General features: G+C 42.8%; 1 protein-coding gene across 5 annotated transcripts in view; it reads left to right on the top strand.

The window, feature by feature from the left end:
* Ica1 (islet cell autoantigen 1) overlaps nt 1-18,311 on the top strand; it is a 148,757-nt gene that overhangs the window by 18,873 nt on the left and 111,573 nt on the right. For all 5 annotated transcript variants that reach the window (XM_023705977.1, XM_023705975.1, XM_023705976.1 and 2 more), the window contains exons 4-6: nt 3,455-3,527; nt 10,240-10,363; nt 14,495-14,693. In XM_023705977.1, the coding sequence (XP_023561745.1) occupies nt 3,455-3,527; nt 10,240-10,363; nt 14,495-14,693 (396 nt within the window). The remainder of the gene's footprint in view (nt 1-3,454; nt 3,528-10,239; nt 10,364-14,494; nt 14,694-18,311) is intronic.

Raw genomic sequence — 18,311 nt, 5'->3', positions numbered from 1 at the left:
TTTATTTCACTTAAGTGTATGGGCTCTAGTTGAGAGCCCATTTACCTACAAAAGTCTTCAGCTTATCTTTATAGCTGAGTAATACTCTACTTTAAATGTTTGTTTTAAAATCTTTTATTTATTTATTTGGTACAGGGTCTCACCACACAACTCAGACTAGTAGTGATCCTCCTGTCTCAGCCTCCCCAGTGCTGAGATTATAGGCATGTGCCACCAAGGCTGGTTTTGGGTCAGCAAGGTGTGCCCAGGGTTTCTGGGGCTCACACAGCTTGTTGTACCAGGGATCAAACCCAGGTCCTTGCACTTTCCGGGCAAGTGTTTGCACCGCTGAGCTGTCTCCTCAGCCTCAATCCTTCATTTAATAAAACTACCCCATCTTTTTTATCCATTCCTCAGTTGATGGGCCCGGGACCTCTAATCCTAGTTTTTTAAGGAATCTCCGCACTAGTACAGTAGCTGTTGTGAAAGGGAAAGAAACTGCTCGAAAGGAAGAACAACAGGATGAGGGAAAGGAGAAAAGAAGGAAGGGGATATAATACGTACACATATACACACACATATATACATATATGTATATATATACACACACGATAGTTAAGATACACTAATTTCTATTGATTTATTGAAAGGAACAGTTAATACTTAATTTTTTCTTCAATTTTACATGCCTATATCTGGCAAACTGAACTACTCTGAAGACAATAATATACAATATAACAACTGTTGTTAATTTACTGTCATCTTGTTTTGAAACTTTATATCATTCTAAATGTTTTTATTCTCTTTAAAATCAAAAAGAGGGGGCAGCTCGATAACTCAGGGGACTAAAGCGCCAGCCAGCACAGGCAGCGTGCAACGGCCAGGATTCGATCCCCCTGCATGCTGTGCCAGCCCCACGCAAGGGATGGACTGAGATGGAGATTGAGACTGGGCGTGGTGGTGCATGCCTGTAATCCCAGCACTTGGGAGGCTGAACACAGGAGGATCACTAGAGTCTGATCTATGTAGTGAGACCCTGAACACCCTGTAGACCCTGCTCTAAATACAGAAAAAGTAAATCAAATCAAATCAAATCAAAAAAGAAACATCTATTCTGATTTCTGCACTTGAGTGATGATTTCAATTATTATGAAGTGAGCAGAGTGTGGAGCCGCATGCCTGCACCCATAGCACGTGGTAGGCTGAGACTGGAGGATCTGAAGTTCACACCCTGCCTGACATGCTTAGCAAGACCATTAGTGACTTGGAAAGACCTTGTCTCAGAATCAAAAGTCAGAAATCATAGGGACACAGCTCAGCATGAAGGCCTGAGGTTTAATCTGCATAGCTACACAAGAAAAATGTGCTGAGTTTTAGTATTTGCCCACGGTATTTGTTAATTAGATTTAAAAAAAAAAATATGTCCTTGGTTTAGGAACAGAAACCCATCAGTGTTGATGACAGCCTCCCAATGACTGCCAGGGTAGAGGGGACTGTCTTGACAGGAGATGCCCCATACTTCTCTGTGGGCGTGGCTGTGGTGTGGACATCGGCTGAACTGACAGAACTGAATCCTCCAGAGCTGTGTCTTGTATTTCGCTTATATGTTAATTTTTAAGATTGATTGATATTGATTGATTTGGTTCAAGGTCTCGCTACACAGCTCAGACTCGTAGCAGTCCTCCTGTTTTCAGCCTCCCCGGTGCTGGGATTACAGGTGTGCGCCACCATGCCCACTTTCCATGGCCGGCATGGTGTGTAGTACTGAAGATCGAACCCAGGTCCTTGCATTTGCCAGGCAGATGCTTAGACTGTCAAGCTATCTCCACAGCCCTTAATTTTTTCAAAGTGAACGATATTGTTAGAAAGCTCTTTGCTCTCATATTGAAGAATTAGAATCAGAACATCTTGGTGGTCTGCAACTCAAAATACTGATTTTCTAGGAACAGATTAAGACTGCTGATTCTTGTTTTGTGGTGAAGAGTATTTGTTTTCTTATCTAAACAGGTCAAGGATGCAATTTAATAAATTGGTAAATTTATAACCTGCATGACCCAGTTTTATTACGTTAAGTGCTCTTAGCATTGATTCGTCATCTTTTATGAACATGCATGCATCCACTTTATTAGATAATTTAGTCGCTGCTAATGAAGCAGATCACATTTCACATACACTGAAGCGCTGTGTGAGACCACGGCTTAATGTCTTCATCCCCGTGGCCAGTAAGCCAGGGGGAAAGGAGAAGAAAACACTTGTTCTGCCTCTCTGAGCGGCTGTGCAGAGGCAGCGTGTTCGTCTGGGAGGTTTTCCTGGTGGTATCAGCCCAGGTGTCTGAGTCTGCGGACACAAGAAGTCTGTGTGTTAGCTTCCATCACTGTGACAAATAACCCGAGAGAAGTATAGATATAAAAGGAAAAAGTTACTGTAGCTCACAGTTTTAGAAGTTGAACTTTATGGCCGTGTGGCCCCATTGCTTTGGGGCCTTTGATGAAGCATTATATCCTGTCTGAAGTGTATGGCAGAAGAAACCAAGAGCAAAGAGAGAAATAGGAAGGGCCAGTGTCCCAATGTCCACCTCAAGGGCACCTCCAGAGACTCAGCTTCCTTCCGCCAGGCCCCGCCCCCTAAACCTTCGCCTGTCTTCCAGCAGCACCATAGGCTGGTGCCAGAGTCTTTGTCCTGTGCTGCTTCTGGGAACATTTAAGATTCAAACTATGACATCTGCTCTGTCTTTACTGAGCTGTCTTGGTTTATTAAGCAAATAAGGTGGCCACCATGAGTTAAAATCTAGTTAAATTCTCTTCAATCAAGGCCCACCTGCCCTTCTCTTAGCTTTCTGTAATATGGCCGTCATATGGCATTCTGCTGTGTCTCTGTGTATTTTATGAAATCATTAGGAAAATAAATAGTGATGTTTGCTCCTCACTGAGCACCACTGTGCCAGATGTCTTCTAAACAGGCAGAACACTCAGCCGGTGGAGTTTTGTTTGCTTTATTGGGTTGCTTAAACATACCATAAAATACATTAAGATCACAATGTAAGTTAATGTCATCTTTTAAATAAGATGTTTACTTGACAGACCCTCCATTCAAAAGAAAAAGACAGCAAGTGGTGAAGAGAATAAATTAGGTTACAAATTAATATCAGATCTCTGGTTTACCACATCCTCTAATTGGGTATTCACTAGGTCTTCTGTTTTCAGCTATTATTTCAGTCATCTTGAAGAAATGATTGATTCATACATGTGAATTCAGACCACAAAAATGGTGAATTCTAGTAAAAATACAAGCAAAGAGACCTATTTCAATAGACTGGGCACAGACGTGTGCAGTTCGTCACAACAGCAATGCATTTAAATTATTTTGTAGTGGACAAATCAAATGTTATGGATGTGTTCAGTACTGCTGTTCTTATTTTGCTGCTATATGTTTTTATTTAATGGGTTTTTTTTTTTTTTCTGTGTTTGTGTTCTAGCTGTTTCACTCAATCCAGAGAACCTGTTTGGACTTGTCTAAGGCAATTGTGCTTTATCAGAAGCGGATATGCTGTAAGTATCCCATAAGTATGACTGTTAGTCAAACAAAGATTTAAAGAAGAGCAATATATTTTTTCTGAATGTATCATTTAATATTTTAGGAAGCTATTTAGGGGCATTGCTCTTTAAGCCATCAGGAAGGTCTCTAAAAAATTCACCCTAATTTATGGAGGCTCTCCATCTCTCTAAAATCATTTATCAGGAGAATTTTATATTAGCTCTGCCATAGATAGAAGATGCCATTTATTTTGCCAATGACAAAAATATTTTCTCTGTTACCTTGAGCTTTTTAGTAAGGTAATATTTATTTAATTGTCTTGGCTTTCTTATATCCAATTTTGTTCCTTTAAGACTGGTTAGGTGTTATATACACATACCGAGTCCACACAAAGAGTGTGGACTTTAAGCACGGTAAAACATGTACCAAAAAGGAAAAGGATCAAAACATGAGCAGGGGGAAGGGCTGAGAAAAGGAATGAAGGAGTGTCATGCACATGTAGGGATTCCCATGAGGAATGTGACTATTATGGAGTACACACATGTACTAATAAACTGAAACTTAAGCAAAAGAAAAAACGGTCAAGTGAAGAAAGAAGACAAATAGTTAATTGATGAATTTATTTATTTTTATTAACTTTATTGAGAAATAGCAATGAGACAGTTTCAAAACTGATTAGTAGGACAGTTTCAATAATTAATATATTGCATATTGTTGTTTTTGTAGTGGTTATTCATAGTACAAGATGCAGACATGATATCCTGTCCAAACATTATTAGTACAAATCTTTCTTCTCATTGAATTAAGAGAAAGTAGCTGCATATCTATCGTAATTATTTCATATATACAGATACAAAATGGTCCTTCATTCATATCCCCTGTAAAAGGCTCAAGTCAACAACTTCTGACATTGCCAGTCCTATGGATAACCCAATACTATAATGGACTGCTGGACTCTATTGGATAATTTTGCTGAATTCACACATCTACAATATTTAAATGGCAATGGAACATCCATCTATGACAAAACTAGACCAAAAAAGGGGGACAGAGTTAATTTATTGATGTTACACTGCTGGAAGTACTTTCTCAAGAAAATTTCTTATATTAGACATTTATTTACCAGAGATCAATAGCTTTTATAGGGTCATCCTGAATGTATGAAGAATTAAAAATAAATCAGGCCCCCGAAATTCAAAAGCACAATCCAAAACTGGGTATCTGAGATGAACACACATGTCTCAGATAAAGAAATGCAAATGGCAAAGAAATATATGAAAAAACATCCAAAGCATTGGTCATTTGATAAATGCAAATTAAAACAACACTGAGAGTTCATGTCCCCCCAGCAGGAATGGCTGTCATCAGGAAATCGACCAATAACAAATGCTGAGGAGGTGTGGGGGAAAAGGAACCCTTCTCCACTGTTGGTGGGAGTGTAGACCTTACAAGTGTTGCAATCAGTGTGGTGTTTCCTCAAAACACTAGGATTAGAAGTCCCATTTGACCCAGCTATTCCCCTCCTGGGTATTTTTTCCAGAAAAATCATAAATGCCACCCCACAGCGATATATGTGCACCCATGTTTATAGCAGCACAGTTTTTTATAGATGAATCTTGGAAGCAACCCAAATGCCATCAACTGAGGAATGGATAAAAAATGTGTGGTATTTTTATACCTTAGAGTATTACTCAGCTATAAAGAAGAATAAACTTGAGGCTTTTATCAGTAAGTGGATACAACTAATGACCATACTCTTAAGTGAAATAAATTGGACCCATGTATGCAAACGTCGTATTGTCTCAGTGTGAGAACCCCAAGAGAAAATAAAATCTGAACGATACATTAGATACTGGGAAAAGAGAATGAATGTGTTTCAAAAGGAAGTAATTACTGAGTTGAGGAGGACAGGAGAGAGAATGAAGGAAAGAGATATATTTATATATGCAAGCAGGATGCTTGGGACATTCTGGTGTCTCTAGGGCTGTAACTCCAGGGTCAGTGAGGGAACCAGGGCACGTGACACACATCCCGAGCCTCTGCCTGCCCTGCGTCCTGTCAGCCTCGAGCTGCTCCATTGTGTCTCCTGCATAGCCTTTGACTTCGCCTCTCCGTCTTCCTCCTTGCACCCCAGTCCTGACCTTACCATCCCTCTCTTTGGTTTGCTAACCCAGGTCCTACTTGATCGTCTTGTCTCCATCTCCACATCCTGCAGCCCAATGTCTGCACTGCCGTTAGATACCCCCTTTAAGCCTGGATGGAAAATCCCCCTGCTTAAACACTGTGTTTGGGGAATTATTGGTCTGGTTCTCTTTTACTAAACTCACTGTGCTGCTAATGCCATAAAATAAATCATTTTTTCTCTTATGATAGAAAACAAAAAGATATTTTTAAAAGTGTGACTGTTATTTGTTGTCACACGAAATCCATTGTGCCCTATTTTTTTATTAAATAAATGAAATAAATAAAAAGAGAAGAAAAGATGGAAAAGATAGAAAACCTAAAAAGAGCTCATCTGTGACTCACCTCAGATTAGTTGGTAGAAATTTGGCTGAAAACACTCACAGTTCGGGACCACCTTGTGATACATTCTTTTTAATTTTTTTTTAATTTTATGTATTTAGTGCAGGGTCTACAGGGTCTCACTATATAGATTGGACTCATAGTGATTCTCCTATTTTCAGCCTCCCAAGGGCTGGGATTACAGGCGTGCGCCACCACGCCCAGTTTCAGTCACTGTCTCAGCTCACCCTGGGATTAAACCCCGGCCCCTGCGCTCTGTCTAAGCAGGTGCTTTAGTCTGCTGAACTATCTGGCTAGCCCAAAGAGGGAAATTTCTATGAACCAATGAGGAGTGATTCTGAGGATATCTTCTTAAATGATCGAAGCCACACATGTCTATACCATGTTGCTTTTCCTGCCCATGATGGGTGGGGCCGAGGACATAGCTCAGCGGCATCAGTGCCTGCCTGGCAAGCACAAAGAGCCTGGATGTTGGGGTGGGGACAGAAGGTATGCAGAAGCGGCGCGGAGAAGCAGCCTTTGGCTGCACGATGGGGTGGCGGGGAGCTGTGCGTCGCTGAGCTGCCTTCACACGTGCTGATCCTCACCCCACAGCCATGTGCTGTGTACTCCAGGAAACACCTGACACCCACCAGGACACAGACATGGGAGAGACTGAGGTGGAATATAAGCAACAAGTACCCCCAGAAAGCGAAACATAAAAAAGGCACCCAAGTTTGAAAAGCAAAAAAGACAGGGCACTGTCACAAAGGAAGGGGAGTAGGGAGACACAGTGTGTCGGTGTAAGGTGGGATTTGAGAGCCGATCCTCAAAGGAATTAAGAACATTTGCGGGGGAAGGGTAAAAACTCACAGGGAACCTGGGGTTCAGGTGATAGGACGGCATGTTAATGTCCTCGCTCTGATCCCTGCCCCATGGTTATGTCAGCTGGAAATGTTAGAGGAGCTGGGGAAGGGTACAGAGCAGCTCTGTGTGCTGTGCACCTTTTCTCATTATTTCAAACTAAGAAGTTTAATAAAAGAGTAAGTCAGATCATATCGCTTTCTTGTTTTTAAAAGCCTCCAATAAAAGTTAAAGTTGAATGTGAACTCCCATACCGGAACTTACAAAGACAGCTTATAACTTGACTAGTCAAGGTCTCTAGTCACCTTCCCTTGTCCCACCAAGTTAGCTGAGGCCTTCAGTGCTTGTGGCTCTTGCCCTAGTAGTATCTCGACTGGTCCCTTCTTGTCATTCAGAGCTTGGCTTACTAGTCACCTGCCCGAGATCCCTTCCCTGGCTACTTGGCCTGAGGCTGCTCCTGGCAGCTCTCTCCTCTCATTCTTACTGTTCATTCTAATTTTTTTTCTTTTGTATGTTTCGAATTTGTTGTGTTCCTGGGTGTTGGATTTTTTATCACCTGCCATGTCAACGTAAGCTCTCTTAAGAACGGGAACCTCCTGTCTCGTTCATCGCCGTATCCCAGGGGCGGCAGTGTCTAGACTACTCTGGATCCAGAAATCTGGGCTGAGTGAGTTAATGCTGCCAGGCTAATTAGTCTCGTAGTTATTCCGTTGCTTTTTAAAAAGGCCCATCTGAAAATCTAATCAGCAAATGTAAGTGGGTTTTTATTTGAATTTTAAGTGCTAGTTAACTGAAATCTTTGTATAAGGAGAAACGTTTGAGTTATCAGAGACAGACGTGTGCTCCACCTGAATTTTAAGCATCTACACACTATGTGAATTCCTTAAAGAGTGACAGCTCTTAGCCAAGCTCAGCTGATGGGACTTACACTTTTGCCGTTGTGTTGTTGGAAGCATTAGTACTCATAACCTAGTGCTTCGAGTTAACCCTGCTTACTACCGACTCTAATCCTACAGTACATAAAATGAGCAAAACCTATTTTTAAGTGGTTTTGAGCTACTCAGGTTCATTTAGGAAAGAGTACATTTTAGCAACAATGTCGTTGTTCAGTATTGTGAATTGGTTTCTTCCTGGATTTATGAAGAAACGTGTTCATTTGTATGTGACTCGAGGCTTCAAGGTGATAAAAAAGTAAACAAAATGACAGTAATCTCATACTGTTAGGACTATCTTAGTTACTTTTAACTCTTTGCTGAAATGAAGCATCTGATGCCCGAAGTTAAGAGAGGAAAGGTTTATTTAGCTCACAGTTCATGGAGGTTTCAGTCCCTTGTTGGCTGGTGCCAAGGCAGGCGGGCATGGCCAACAGGCATTGCAGGGGCAAAGTAGTTCCTGCTGGGCAGAAGGTAGCAAAGCAACGAGGGCTGGCCCCAGCTCTTTATTCCCTTATGTCCCCTTTACCCAGGCCACTCAGGGCGGGCAGCACGCGCATCCTTAATCCCAGTGCCCTTGATCCCAGCGTTGCAGCATGGATCGATTCCAGGGTCACACACTCTAGGCCCTATGACCACACGAGGCTTTGCGAGGACAGAGACACAAGCAGTAACAAGGGACAAAATGGAAAATTGCTTTCCAAAGAGAAAGCTTCATTGCAGTGCAGTGAGTCACATGCCACTCGGTGAAGAGAAGACATGGAAGGTTTTAGAAAACAAAACACCAGAACCCTCTTATAATTTTAGAAAATTTTCAAGCTACACAGAACTGTGGTATAAATATCAAATAAGCACTCAATTTTATCTTAATAAAGTATGTGGTTAATGGGGCAAAAATGATAGTTGATTCAAATTCACAAGCATTTAATTAGCACCATGTATATAAGACTTTATGCTCAGCCTAGAGAGCACAAAGTTTGGATGAGAGCCGTGTCCTAGTAGCTGAGTCTCATGAGACAGGCGTGTGCCTCCCCACCCACACCCTGACGTGGGTCCTGCCAGCCATGGCCCGTGCTGACAGAGCGGTGCTGGCCACAGTAATAGGCCAGTTACGTCGCAGCCCTTTGAGCTGGGCTTTGATCTGTGAACTGGATTTTTGAAAGAGAACACAAAAGGAAAGTCATCACTTAACCACTCAGGAAAGCACGTGTTAAGAGGCTCTTCATCCTGGCGTCCTCTCAGGAGACTGTTTAGGGTGACCCGTAATCACAAATTAGTAAGGAAGAAGTCCTGAGCTTTGCCATCACTTTTGGAACTTTTTCTGGCCATCTCCCTATCGCCATGGTTAGTGTGCTTCTGTCAGGAATGGGGTGCATTCTGAAAGAATTTGGAATGGCTCCTGGAAACGGAGGAGAATCCTAGAAGCATTTAGGAGGCAGTCACAGAGACGTGATACAGAACAGGGTTAAAGCAGCCCACAAGAGTATTATTTCATAAATGGTGAGCAATAACAGTAAATGGAATGTTGATAGACAAAGAAACCCGTGCTGTTATGTTTCTCCTCTACATTTTATTAAATCAGTCTCTAGAATAGGAAAAGTGTTTCACTGTTATATATATGATGCTGACTATATATATATATATATATATATATATATATACACACACACACACACACTCATTTTACTACTTCTGTAGAGCACACTCCTAGCAGAACAAAAAAGACAGTATAAAAGGACACATGCAATTCTATGACTTTTTGTGTCTACTGCCTATTAATCCATAGAAAGCTTTCACCACATCACTTTCTCTCCCATAGTCGCATCTGAGATTGTCTTTAAAAGGAAGCCAAGATTGGGCATACCCAATTTAGACTTGATTCAATCTCTGTATTTCAAAAATCTACCAAGTGGTTGACCTAATGACCCACGTGCCCACTCATCCCACCCCTACCTCCGACCAAAAACCTGTTTCCTAGAGGAACAGAGAGAAACTCAGACAGTGGAGATGAAAAAGTCAGCAGGAGAGAATAATAGGAGGCAGCCGGCCTTGCGTTACCAACAGCCACAAAAGAGTCCCCTGTCGCACTTGACAGACCCAACTCCTTTATTTCAGCTCGAAACAGCACATTATGGGCTCGCTTTTCAGTACAGAGGTCATTCTCTGGTTCTGATTACAGAGCACCAAACTCACTGACAGATGTATTCAAGTGAATTTGAGCTCGGGTATCGTAAATGGAAGGACAGCGTGAGAGTTGAATGGCAGGGCAGGGGAGGTGGGGAGACTCACCTTGCAGCCCGCCACTGGGGTTTAATTTCATCTGGTCTCTTCCACTGGAGGAGGGCAGACCTTGTGATTCGTTTCTCCCGTTCTCTTTGTAATAAAAATGGTCGTTGTTAACAGTTCCTTCCCATCTTTTCTTCATCAGTCTTGTCTCAAGAAGAAAATGAACTGGGAAAATTTCTCCGCGCCCAAGGCTTCCAGGATAAAACCAGAGCAGGAAAAATGATGCAAGCCACAGGAAAGGCTCTCTGCTTTTCTTCCCAGCAAAGGTGTGTGTGTGGCTTTCATGGGGGCTCTGTTTGAGGGGACTAAAAGTCTGGGACCCGTGTATTTATATGGAAAGGAACTCCACAGTCTTGGGAAGGCTTTCACCTGAGCCTGAAAAGCTGCTTGGGCTCTCAGTTGTTAGTTATCTCTGCTTCACTTTCTGATTAAGGTAACCCATAAAATTCTTTTTCATCTGTGTTACAGTTAACAAAACTTCCTGCATATGTTTTCCTGGTCCCTGGGCATGGTACACACCCACCACTATGAGCGTTGCCCTGGTTTGTATTTCACTCTCAGTCTGCTCACAGACTCGTCCCCTTCCAGCAGCTCATCAGAGCAGGAGCCTGTTGAGGCTAGTCGGAAGGTGTCCTGTGCTCTCTCTGTGGGCCAATGAAGTGCAGAGAGGTGGTGTTCAGAATGCTCTGGACTACACTGCCCAGCCCCAGACCAGCAGCCTGGGACGCTGTAAGAAGTACAGAATGTGGGCCCAACCACAGGTCTGCATTTTAACAAACTCCACTATTGGTTTTGATGCACGTTCAGATTTGCGAAATTTTGGCACAGAACAAATTGTGGCAGATTCATAGCATTAGCGCAGCCTGGGCTCATGTGCACATGTACTGCTGTGATGTCAGCAGGAGCCCCTCACACAGCTGTTGAGGGGACATCCTTTGCTCTTCTCCTGCCCAGTAACTCACAAACTCCCCAAATATTATGCACTAGTGTTCAGCAGAATTGTATCTAAATAAAGCTTGTAGGTAGTTTCCAAAAGTACTTCGGCTGCCGAAATTTCACCTACTTACATTGTCCATTTCTCATTAGTTTTCCACCCTGTTTTCCCTTCCCGTGGGCCAAGAGCAGGCCATGGCTATTTTCGTGAAAGCCCAGCAGAGGCAGAGGAGGAGAAAAGAAGCAATGTGTCTAGTTTTCAGTGATCTCATCCCTGGGAATTTTGATTCTTTTTTTTTTTAGTACAGAGTTTACAGGGTCTTCCTACATAGATCAGACTTGTAGTGATCTGCCTGTGTTCAGCCTCCCAAGTGCTGGGATTACAGGCGTGCGCCACCACACCCAGGCTCAATTGCAGTCTCAGCACACCTTGGGGTGGGGCCAGTATGGCATAGTGGGGATCAAACCCCAGCCGGCATCTGCCTAAGCAGGTGCTTTAGTCCACAGAGCTATCTGGCAGGCCCTTAATCCTTCTTAATCACATTTGGACCCTGACTATGTGGGCAGTGCCAACTGTCCTAGTTGAATGGAACCATTTCCAATATTTATTTATACCAGCTTTCCAAGGAAGTGTGTGTTTATAACCTTAAACTGTACCTTTTACGCTTATTTATAACATATTTTCTTCCTTGTAAAAAATGCACATACTCAATTTTTAAAATTGGATAGCTGAGGCAAAGCAAAAGGAAAACATTACAGAGTAAAATTGTACTAATAAAGAATTGTCTGCTTTTAAGGCCCTGATACTTTCCATGTATATCCAGCCTTCTTCCTTACAAGGAAAATTGATTCCTAAAAAAAAATTCCATTTACCTTCTATAAAGCCAGATCCCAGGGCACTACCAAGGTTACGATTACTAATCATGTTGTTCATGATTCTATATTGTGATCCGTCACACCCTTTCATGATGTTAAAAAGTATGAAATAGCACCTTAAGTTTTTGTAATCTAACCTTTGGATACAAACAAAAACAATGAAAGAAATCATCAAAAAAATGCTTCTTGGATGCATCAGTGGTATACATGAACAGACTGTGCTCTGTCATTTCGAGACGTGTGGCCGAACTTGCGGCAGGAGGCGGCCTCCTGCCAGGGGCCTCTGGGTCCATGACCTGAGCTCCTCAGGAGGCACGAGAAATCCCAGTGGGTTCTCTTAATGGTGCAGAAGGTTGAAGGTCTTAGTGAACTCTTATGAACTTGGATTCTTAGTCCTCAGCGAACATGATTTAGCGTATAACTAAAATGCATTTTTAACATAAACAGCACCACACCCTATAGTGTCTATATCCTATTGTATACCGATTATTTAGCAAATTAACTTTTAAGTGAAATAATGCTGATGTCTTTTTTTATTTCAATGTATAAATCTTTAAAGTCATCCATGGTATCAGATAGTCCATAATCTGTTTACACTTAGCCTTTCTGTTCGTTTCTCAGTTTATTTTCACTTTTTCCCACTAAAGAATAAACCTAATTGAATTGGACCTTTAGGCCCTTTGTTTATTATTCTCATTGCGTGAGTTTTCATGAATAAAAATGTGGGCCAATCTTGCACTGAAGATTGAAATTTTGGTTATTGAGTTTTTTCTTGACCTTTCATATCACCAGTGAATGAGTTTTTACCTTTCTGATGTGATATGAGGCAAGTTGCAAGAAAAACAAAAGCTGTGATTTGTAAGCCTTTTCCCCCCATCATCATGTTAACACAACTGCAGAGATCGCTGTTGAATTTCAGAAGAGCACAAGACACTGAGAATAGTTTATTCATGTTACTGTTTTCTAGCCTATTTAGGAAAATAAGCAAAATTCAAGGAAAGAGAAAAAAGTACTCAAAATGAACAGATTCCTTAGAGAGACATCTGAGAACTGCTTATCTCTTTAAATAGATGTCTTTAATTATCCAATCCTGCGCACAAGTTTCTGCTTAACGGGCTTCCTTGCTGGTCACTGCCACAGTGGCTCATTCTGCTCAGTGAACGGTGGGTATCAACATCCAGCCGACAGCATGAAACACAAGTTTATGTTGCAGAACACCGATTGTGTTAGAAAACCTCCAATACCTGCAGGACAATGTGCGCAAGCTATTTGTATAGAAAAACCTCAATATTTAAAACAGTAAAGACAACAGGGACAATAGTCAAAGGCCTGTTTTTTCCTGAACGGTTTGCTGTGCCCCTAAAGCCCCACAGTGTGACGCGTGAGCCTTCCCAGGCTTGGATGGACCCGCCAGAAGCCAGTTTCTGCTTCCTGGCACCGCGGCTCCCCTCAGCTCAGTGAGACTGCATTGAAATTGAAATGCACGTGTTCATCTTATTTTCATAGTTTGCTATTCCCTGAAACCACATGGAGAAGAGTATATTTTAAAAGTATAATTCATCTTGCATTGCTCATTTTAGGTGGGAATATAGAAGCAACCATATTTTTTTCACCCAAAATAAATATTTTATCTAGAGTTTGATATGCTTCAAGCTTTTTTTTCTGAATAAGAGATAGTATGTTATGGCTGCTATTAGAGTTTTATATGTGTGTGGTGTACACTGCTTTCTGGTGTAATATGCTTGTTTTGTTGTTTTGTAAAGATTAAATCACATAACCTACTTGAAAATGGGAATGTACAATAGACCCTCAGTAAACATGCTCATCTCTTTTCTGAAAACAATTTTTATTTATTTTTTGTGGCCGGCACAGCCCACCCTGGGGGCCGGGTTGGCAGGCATGTGGTGCCGGGGGATTGACCCACGGTTCCTGTGCATTGTCTAAGCTTGCCTAAGCAGGTGCTTTAGACCACTGAGCTATCTCGCCAGCCCCCCGAAACCATTTGTAAGTACTTGAGTTCCTGCTTCATTCATTTTGAACTAGGGATTGAACTCAGGCCCTTGCACTTGCCAGGGAAGCGCTTATTCTACTGAGCCATCTCCCTGGCCTCCATTCCTTTTTGACCATTGGAGAAAGCAGCAGATTCCCTGACCTTTAAGATCAATTGAACTGACGTGGTCAGGGAAACCCTAGTCCCATCTTTGTCAAAGGTAAGCTTCTGGGGAGCGAGAGGCAGAGTGACTGAGCACAGAACGGAAGCGGGCTTGGCCTTCAGGGAAGCAGGGTTGGTTCCAAATTCAGATGCTCACTGCCCAGGCTGGAGGCCACCTCCAGCACTGCCCAAGACGCTTCCGAGGGTCCAGCAGAGTAAGGGGAGACTAAGGGATGAGAATGTGGGCAGGTGGTCGTGTCTGGTTCACTCAACAGTTCGCGTGCATTTTAATTATTATTTGTCGAGTCTTGGAGCATCCTTTATGTTGCAGTCCCTGTTCTGTGTGCATGAATTTAAGATGGACAGAATGTCAAGGATCCAAACTGAACTGCCGGATGGCTTAGTGCTGAGATGGTGGCTTTGCCCTCTTGTCCAGGCTGGCCTTGCGCAACCCTTTGTGCCGGTTTCACCAGGAAGTGGAGACATTTCGGCATCGAGCCATCTCGGACACGTGGCTGACCGTGAACCGCATGGAGCAGTGCCGGACGGAATACCGCGGGGCGTTGCTGTGGATGAAGGATGTGTCCCAGGAGCTCGATCCAGACCTCTACAAGCAAATGGAGAAGTTTAGAAAGGTAGGGGTTCCACCTCGGCTCTCAAAGGGGTACGTGCTAGAAGGTAATGAGGTGTGATTTGAATCCCTCCGGTAAAAGAGACATAAGTCAAAGGCACCAAGGATACAATTAATCATAGCTGACATCTTCTTATGTGACAGAATACCAATTAATGTGATATATAATTCTCCAAGGATAAGAGAGAAGAGACAGCTGGAAATTGCTGAAATTTAGTAACTGGTTTTAATTGAAGCCGGGATTTCACATAATGTGAGCTTATTGTAATGTTGTCACTTTTAAATGCCTTTTAAATGTGTAACTAAAAATCAAGATTAGATCAAACAAATCTAGGAGATGAGAGAAGGCTACCAGGGAAGTCTCTTCAACAGCTAAATGCGTATTACTGTTAAGAAAATGATACTGTCTCTTTGTTTCATTAGTTGTTCTGAAGTGGTGGGCTTTCGCTATCGGATTAGCTGATGGGTGTATCGACTTTCTCACACCTTTCAGAAATTTCCTTGAGGAAAAAAGTAGCTGGTGTCTTCTTAAATTTTCCTGAAATAACTAGTGAGCAGCACTAGAACAGTCTTCCTTTCATTTTAAATTATTATGTGTCAAAGTAGTTGTTAAAGACATTTTGTCCTACAAAGATACATCCTACCACTGGGTGGCAGTCACGCCCTGATTATGTAGGCGATGTGGCTTGGTTTTTGTTGTGTAGAATCTTAGTAGTTCTTTGTTTGGTCAGCTAGATGTATTTTTGGGTGGGAAAAGAAGAAATTGCAAATGAGCCAAATGTTAGACTTGACAGGACGCTATGTAAACTGTCTTACTCCTTTTAAATGATCCATTTGTAATTAGAAATGTTGCTCAGAATCCCTACACATCCTTTGAAGTACATGACGGGAGCTATGAATAGGAGACCTTGCTGGTACCTAGGAGGTTCGGGGTATGGGGGTGGAGAGAGGAAGGGCCCTTGCGTTGCTGGGGAACGGCTACCAATTCTTGATGTAGATGTTAGGTCAGTCAATACAAAGTCCTCTAGAAGTTGAATTTTCTTTTGCTTTGTTTAGAGTCCCTCACTGCAAAGAGAATCCGTACACTATCCAGTTGTCCCCCACCCCCCTAGGTGGTAGGTGTCCTTCGCATGTTAGCAGTTTCTAAATTCTCAGTACAGCTGGCTTCTGGACTTGCGGGAAGTCAGGCCTGACGCAGTTTCTTGGAGATGACCTGGTAAAAGTCAATCTTTTTATAAAAAATAATTTAAAGCTGCTAGAAAATCAAGATAATGACTAAAACGTTCAAGGTTTGGTAGCTAGTTTCTTGAGACCCAGAGCTACTTTCAAAGTTCTCTGACTTTGTTTGTTTGTTTGTTTGTTTGGGTGTTTTTTTGGCAGGACCAGGGATTGAACCCAGGCCCTTGCACTTGCCAGGCAAGCACTTATTCTACTGAGCTATCTCTCTGGTCCCTATAAAGGGGCCTGACTTTTTTGGTCTGACTTTCTAATCATGCCAGTAATTTGCTTTGTCTTTAGCACTTTACTTAGGGGTTGAGGAGAATACAGTGGAGGGGGCATAGCAATAAGGGAAAAAAAAAACAATAACAGTAATGCTGTCCACAGGGCATATGGCTAATCACTGTCACCTACACCTCTGTAAGTGGCACAGTAATCAGGTGTAAGCTCCATTTTATACATAAGAAAACTAATACCCGTGCTAGGCCATTATGCCAAAGTCAGACAGGAAAAAGAAAAGCAAGTCAAAATCCTATGAAATCTGCATTTTTTTTTCTTTCGTTAGGAGACACAAAAAGAAAGTTGAAAGGCGTACCAAAAATGAACAAAGAAAGTTTCATAGGAATACATCTCCCGTGAGTTGCCCATTCAGCGAGCGGTTATCAAGCACTTTCTATGTGCCAAATAATGAAAGTAGACGCATGATTGTCCTGGAAGGCAGAAGGATTTCACGTGCAGTTGTGTTTATTTGGATTTGGAGGGGCAGTTGCTAACTGTAAAGATGAACTAAAACCAAGTCCTTCGTCATTCGGTTTGAATGTTGAAAGATTTCCAGCTGTTCGGTGTCATCAATCAGGCGATTTTGGAAAATATGGTTTTTTTAAAAAAAAATTCTTTGCCAGGAAAATGTAGCTGAAGCTGTGCCTTACTCCCTAACCCCGTGTGTGCTGGGTTTAATAGCCGAACATGATGTACTTAGAATTTAGGGAACAGATTCTTTTGGCAAGTCTTTCTTCAAGGGTGTGTTTGATGGGGCTGGATGCGTCGCCAGGGCAGGAACTGTGCTGGCTCTCCTGTGAGCCGTAACCCCAGCGCCGGTCCAACACTTGGCCCCGCGTTTGCCCTCATGACTTGGATGGTGAGGATGCAGGGGAACTATGTACATGGCTGACCTTACATCTTAGTTATTTTCTCATCGCTGAGACAAAATACCCAACACCCAGAGTTGAGGGAGGAGAGATTTATTTTGACTTGCGGTGTGTGGAGGTCTCAGTCCATAGTCTGTTGCTGGCCCCAAGCCACGCTGGTGTAGCAGAGGGGCACCGCAGAACAGAAGAGCAGCAGCAGACGCAGTAGCTCCTCCTGTCCCTGTGTCTGACCCAGGCTGTCCTTAGGGTTTGTAGCACTCAGACCCTTCATCCTAACACCAGTGATCCAATCCCGTCCGCACACCCTTGATCCCAGCAGTGCACAGTCTAGATCCAGCCACCTCCAAAAAGCCCCACAGATGCCTGCCTGTGTATGGCTTTGGAAGCACATGGAGATACACCGGAACACCTTAGGATGTCTTGTGAATCGGCCTGTGTGACTCTGCAGGTAAGAAGTATCATTGTTAATTTGTGGAGTGGTGCATTCTTTGGAACAACTTTAAAATGTACAGTTTTGGGGCTGGGGATATAGCTCAGTAGTTAGCTCAGTGGCATAGTGCCTGCCTGGCAAGCATGAGGAGGTGAGTTCAATTCCCAATACCAAGAAAACAAACAAACAAAAAAAATAGTTTTCTATTCACTTGTGGCTTATAACATGAAATGTAACTTTGAGTGATTCGTGGTGTTTCGTGCCAGGGGTTTGCATTTTACACAGAGTCCCCGTTAATCTATCAGCAATGTGTTACCCTAATGTGTTTCTGAGTTGTCTGGCTCGGGGATCCGGCTGTCGTTGCTCCTCAGGAGTCATGGTACAAGTAGTGCCGTTGTTGGGGGTTGTTCCCCATGCTCCTTAGGGAGGCTTCTACCTTCACCTTTCAACTCATGATTCCTTACAAGAGTTGTGTTGTTAATTCTGTCGAGGTCACGCACTCCAGGGGAGGGGACTAAAGTTCTAATCCTCATCTGTGTTGTGGTCCCTCTATTTGGAAACTTGCGTATGCACGTGTTCATTTATTCATGCATTTAGCAACTACTATGGAAGCCCAGCTATGTCCCGGGTCGCACCCAGGATCTCTGCAGTTTTGTCCCAGTACAGCAAGTAGACAGGATACAGTGCAGCAGTCAGCATCTACGGTGCCCTGTGGTGCCTCGGATCACCTTGGTCCAATGTCCTGAGGGAAGGAACAACCAGACGGGATGAGAAAGATGAGCAAAGAACTAAACTAGAGGAAGTGGGAGCTGCAGAGCAGCGCTCC

This window comes from Octodon degus, unplaced genomic scaffold, assembly GCF_000260255.1.
Source record: "Octodon degus isolate 3935 unplaced genomic scaffold, OctDeg1.0 scaffold00234, whole genome shotgun sequence".
In the NCBI taxonomy this organism is placed as follows: Eukaryota; Metazoa; Chordata; class Mammalia; order Rodentia; family Octodontidae; genus Octodon; species Octodon degus.
The sequence above is the reverse complement of the archived record's forward strand: the minus strand, read 5'-3'. Positions and strand labels throughout refer to the sequence as shown.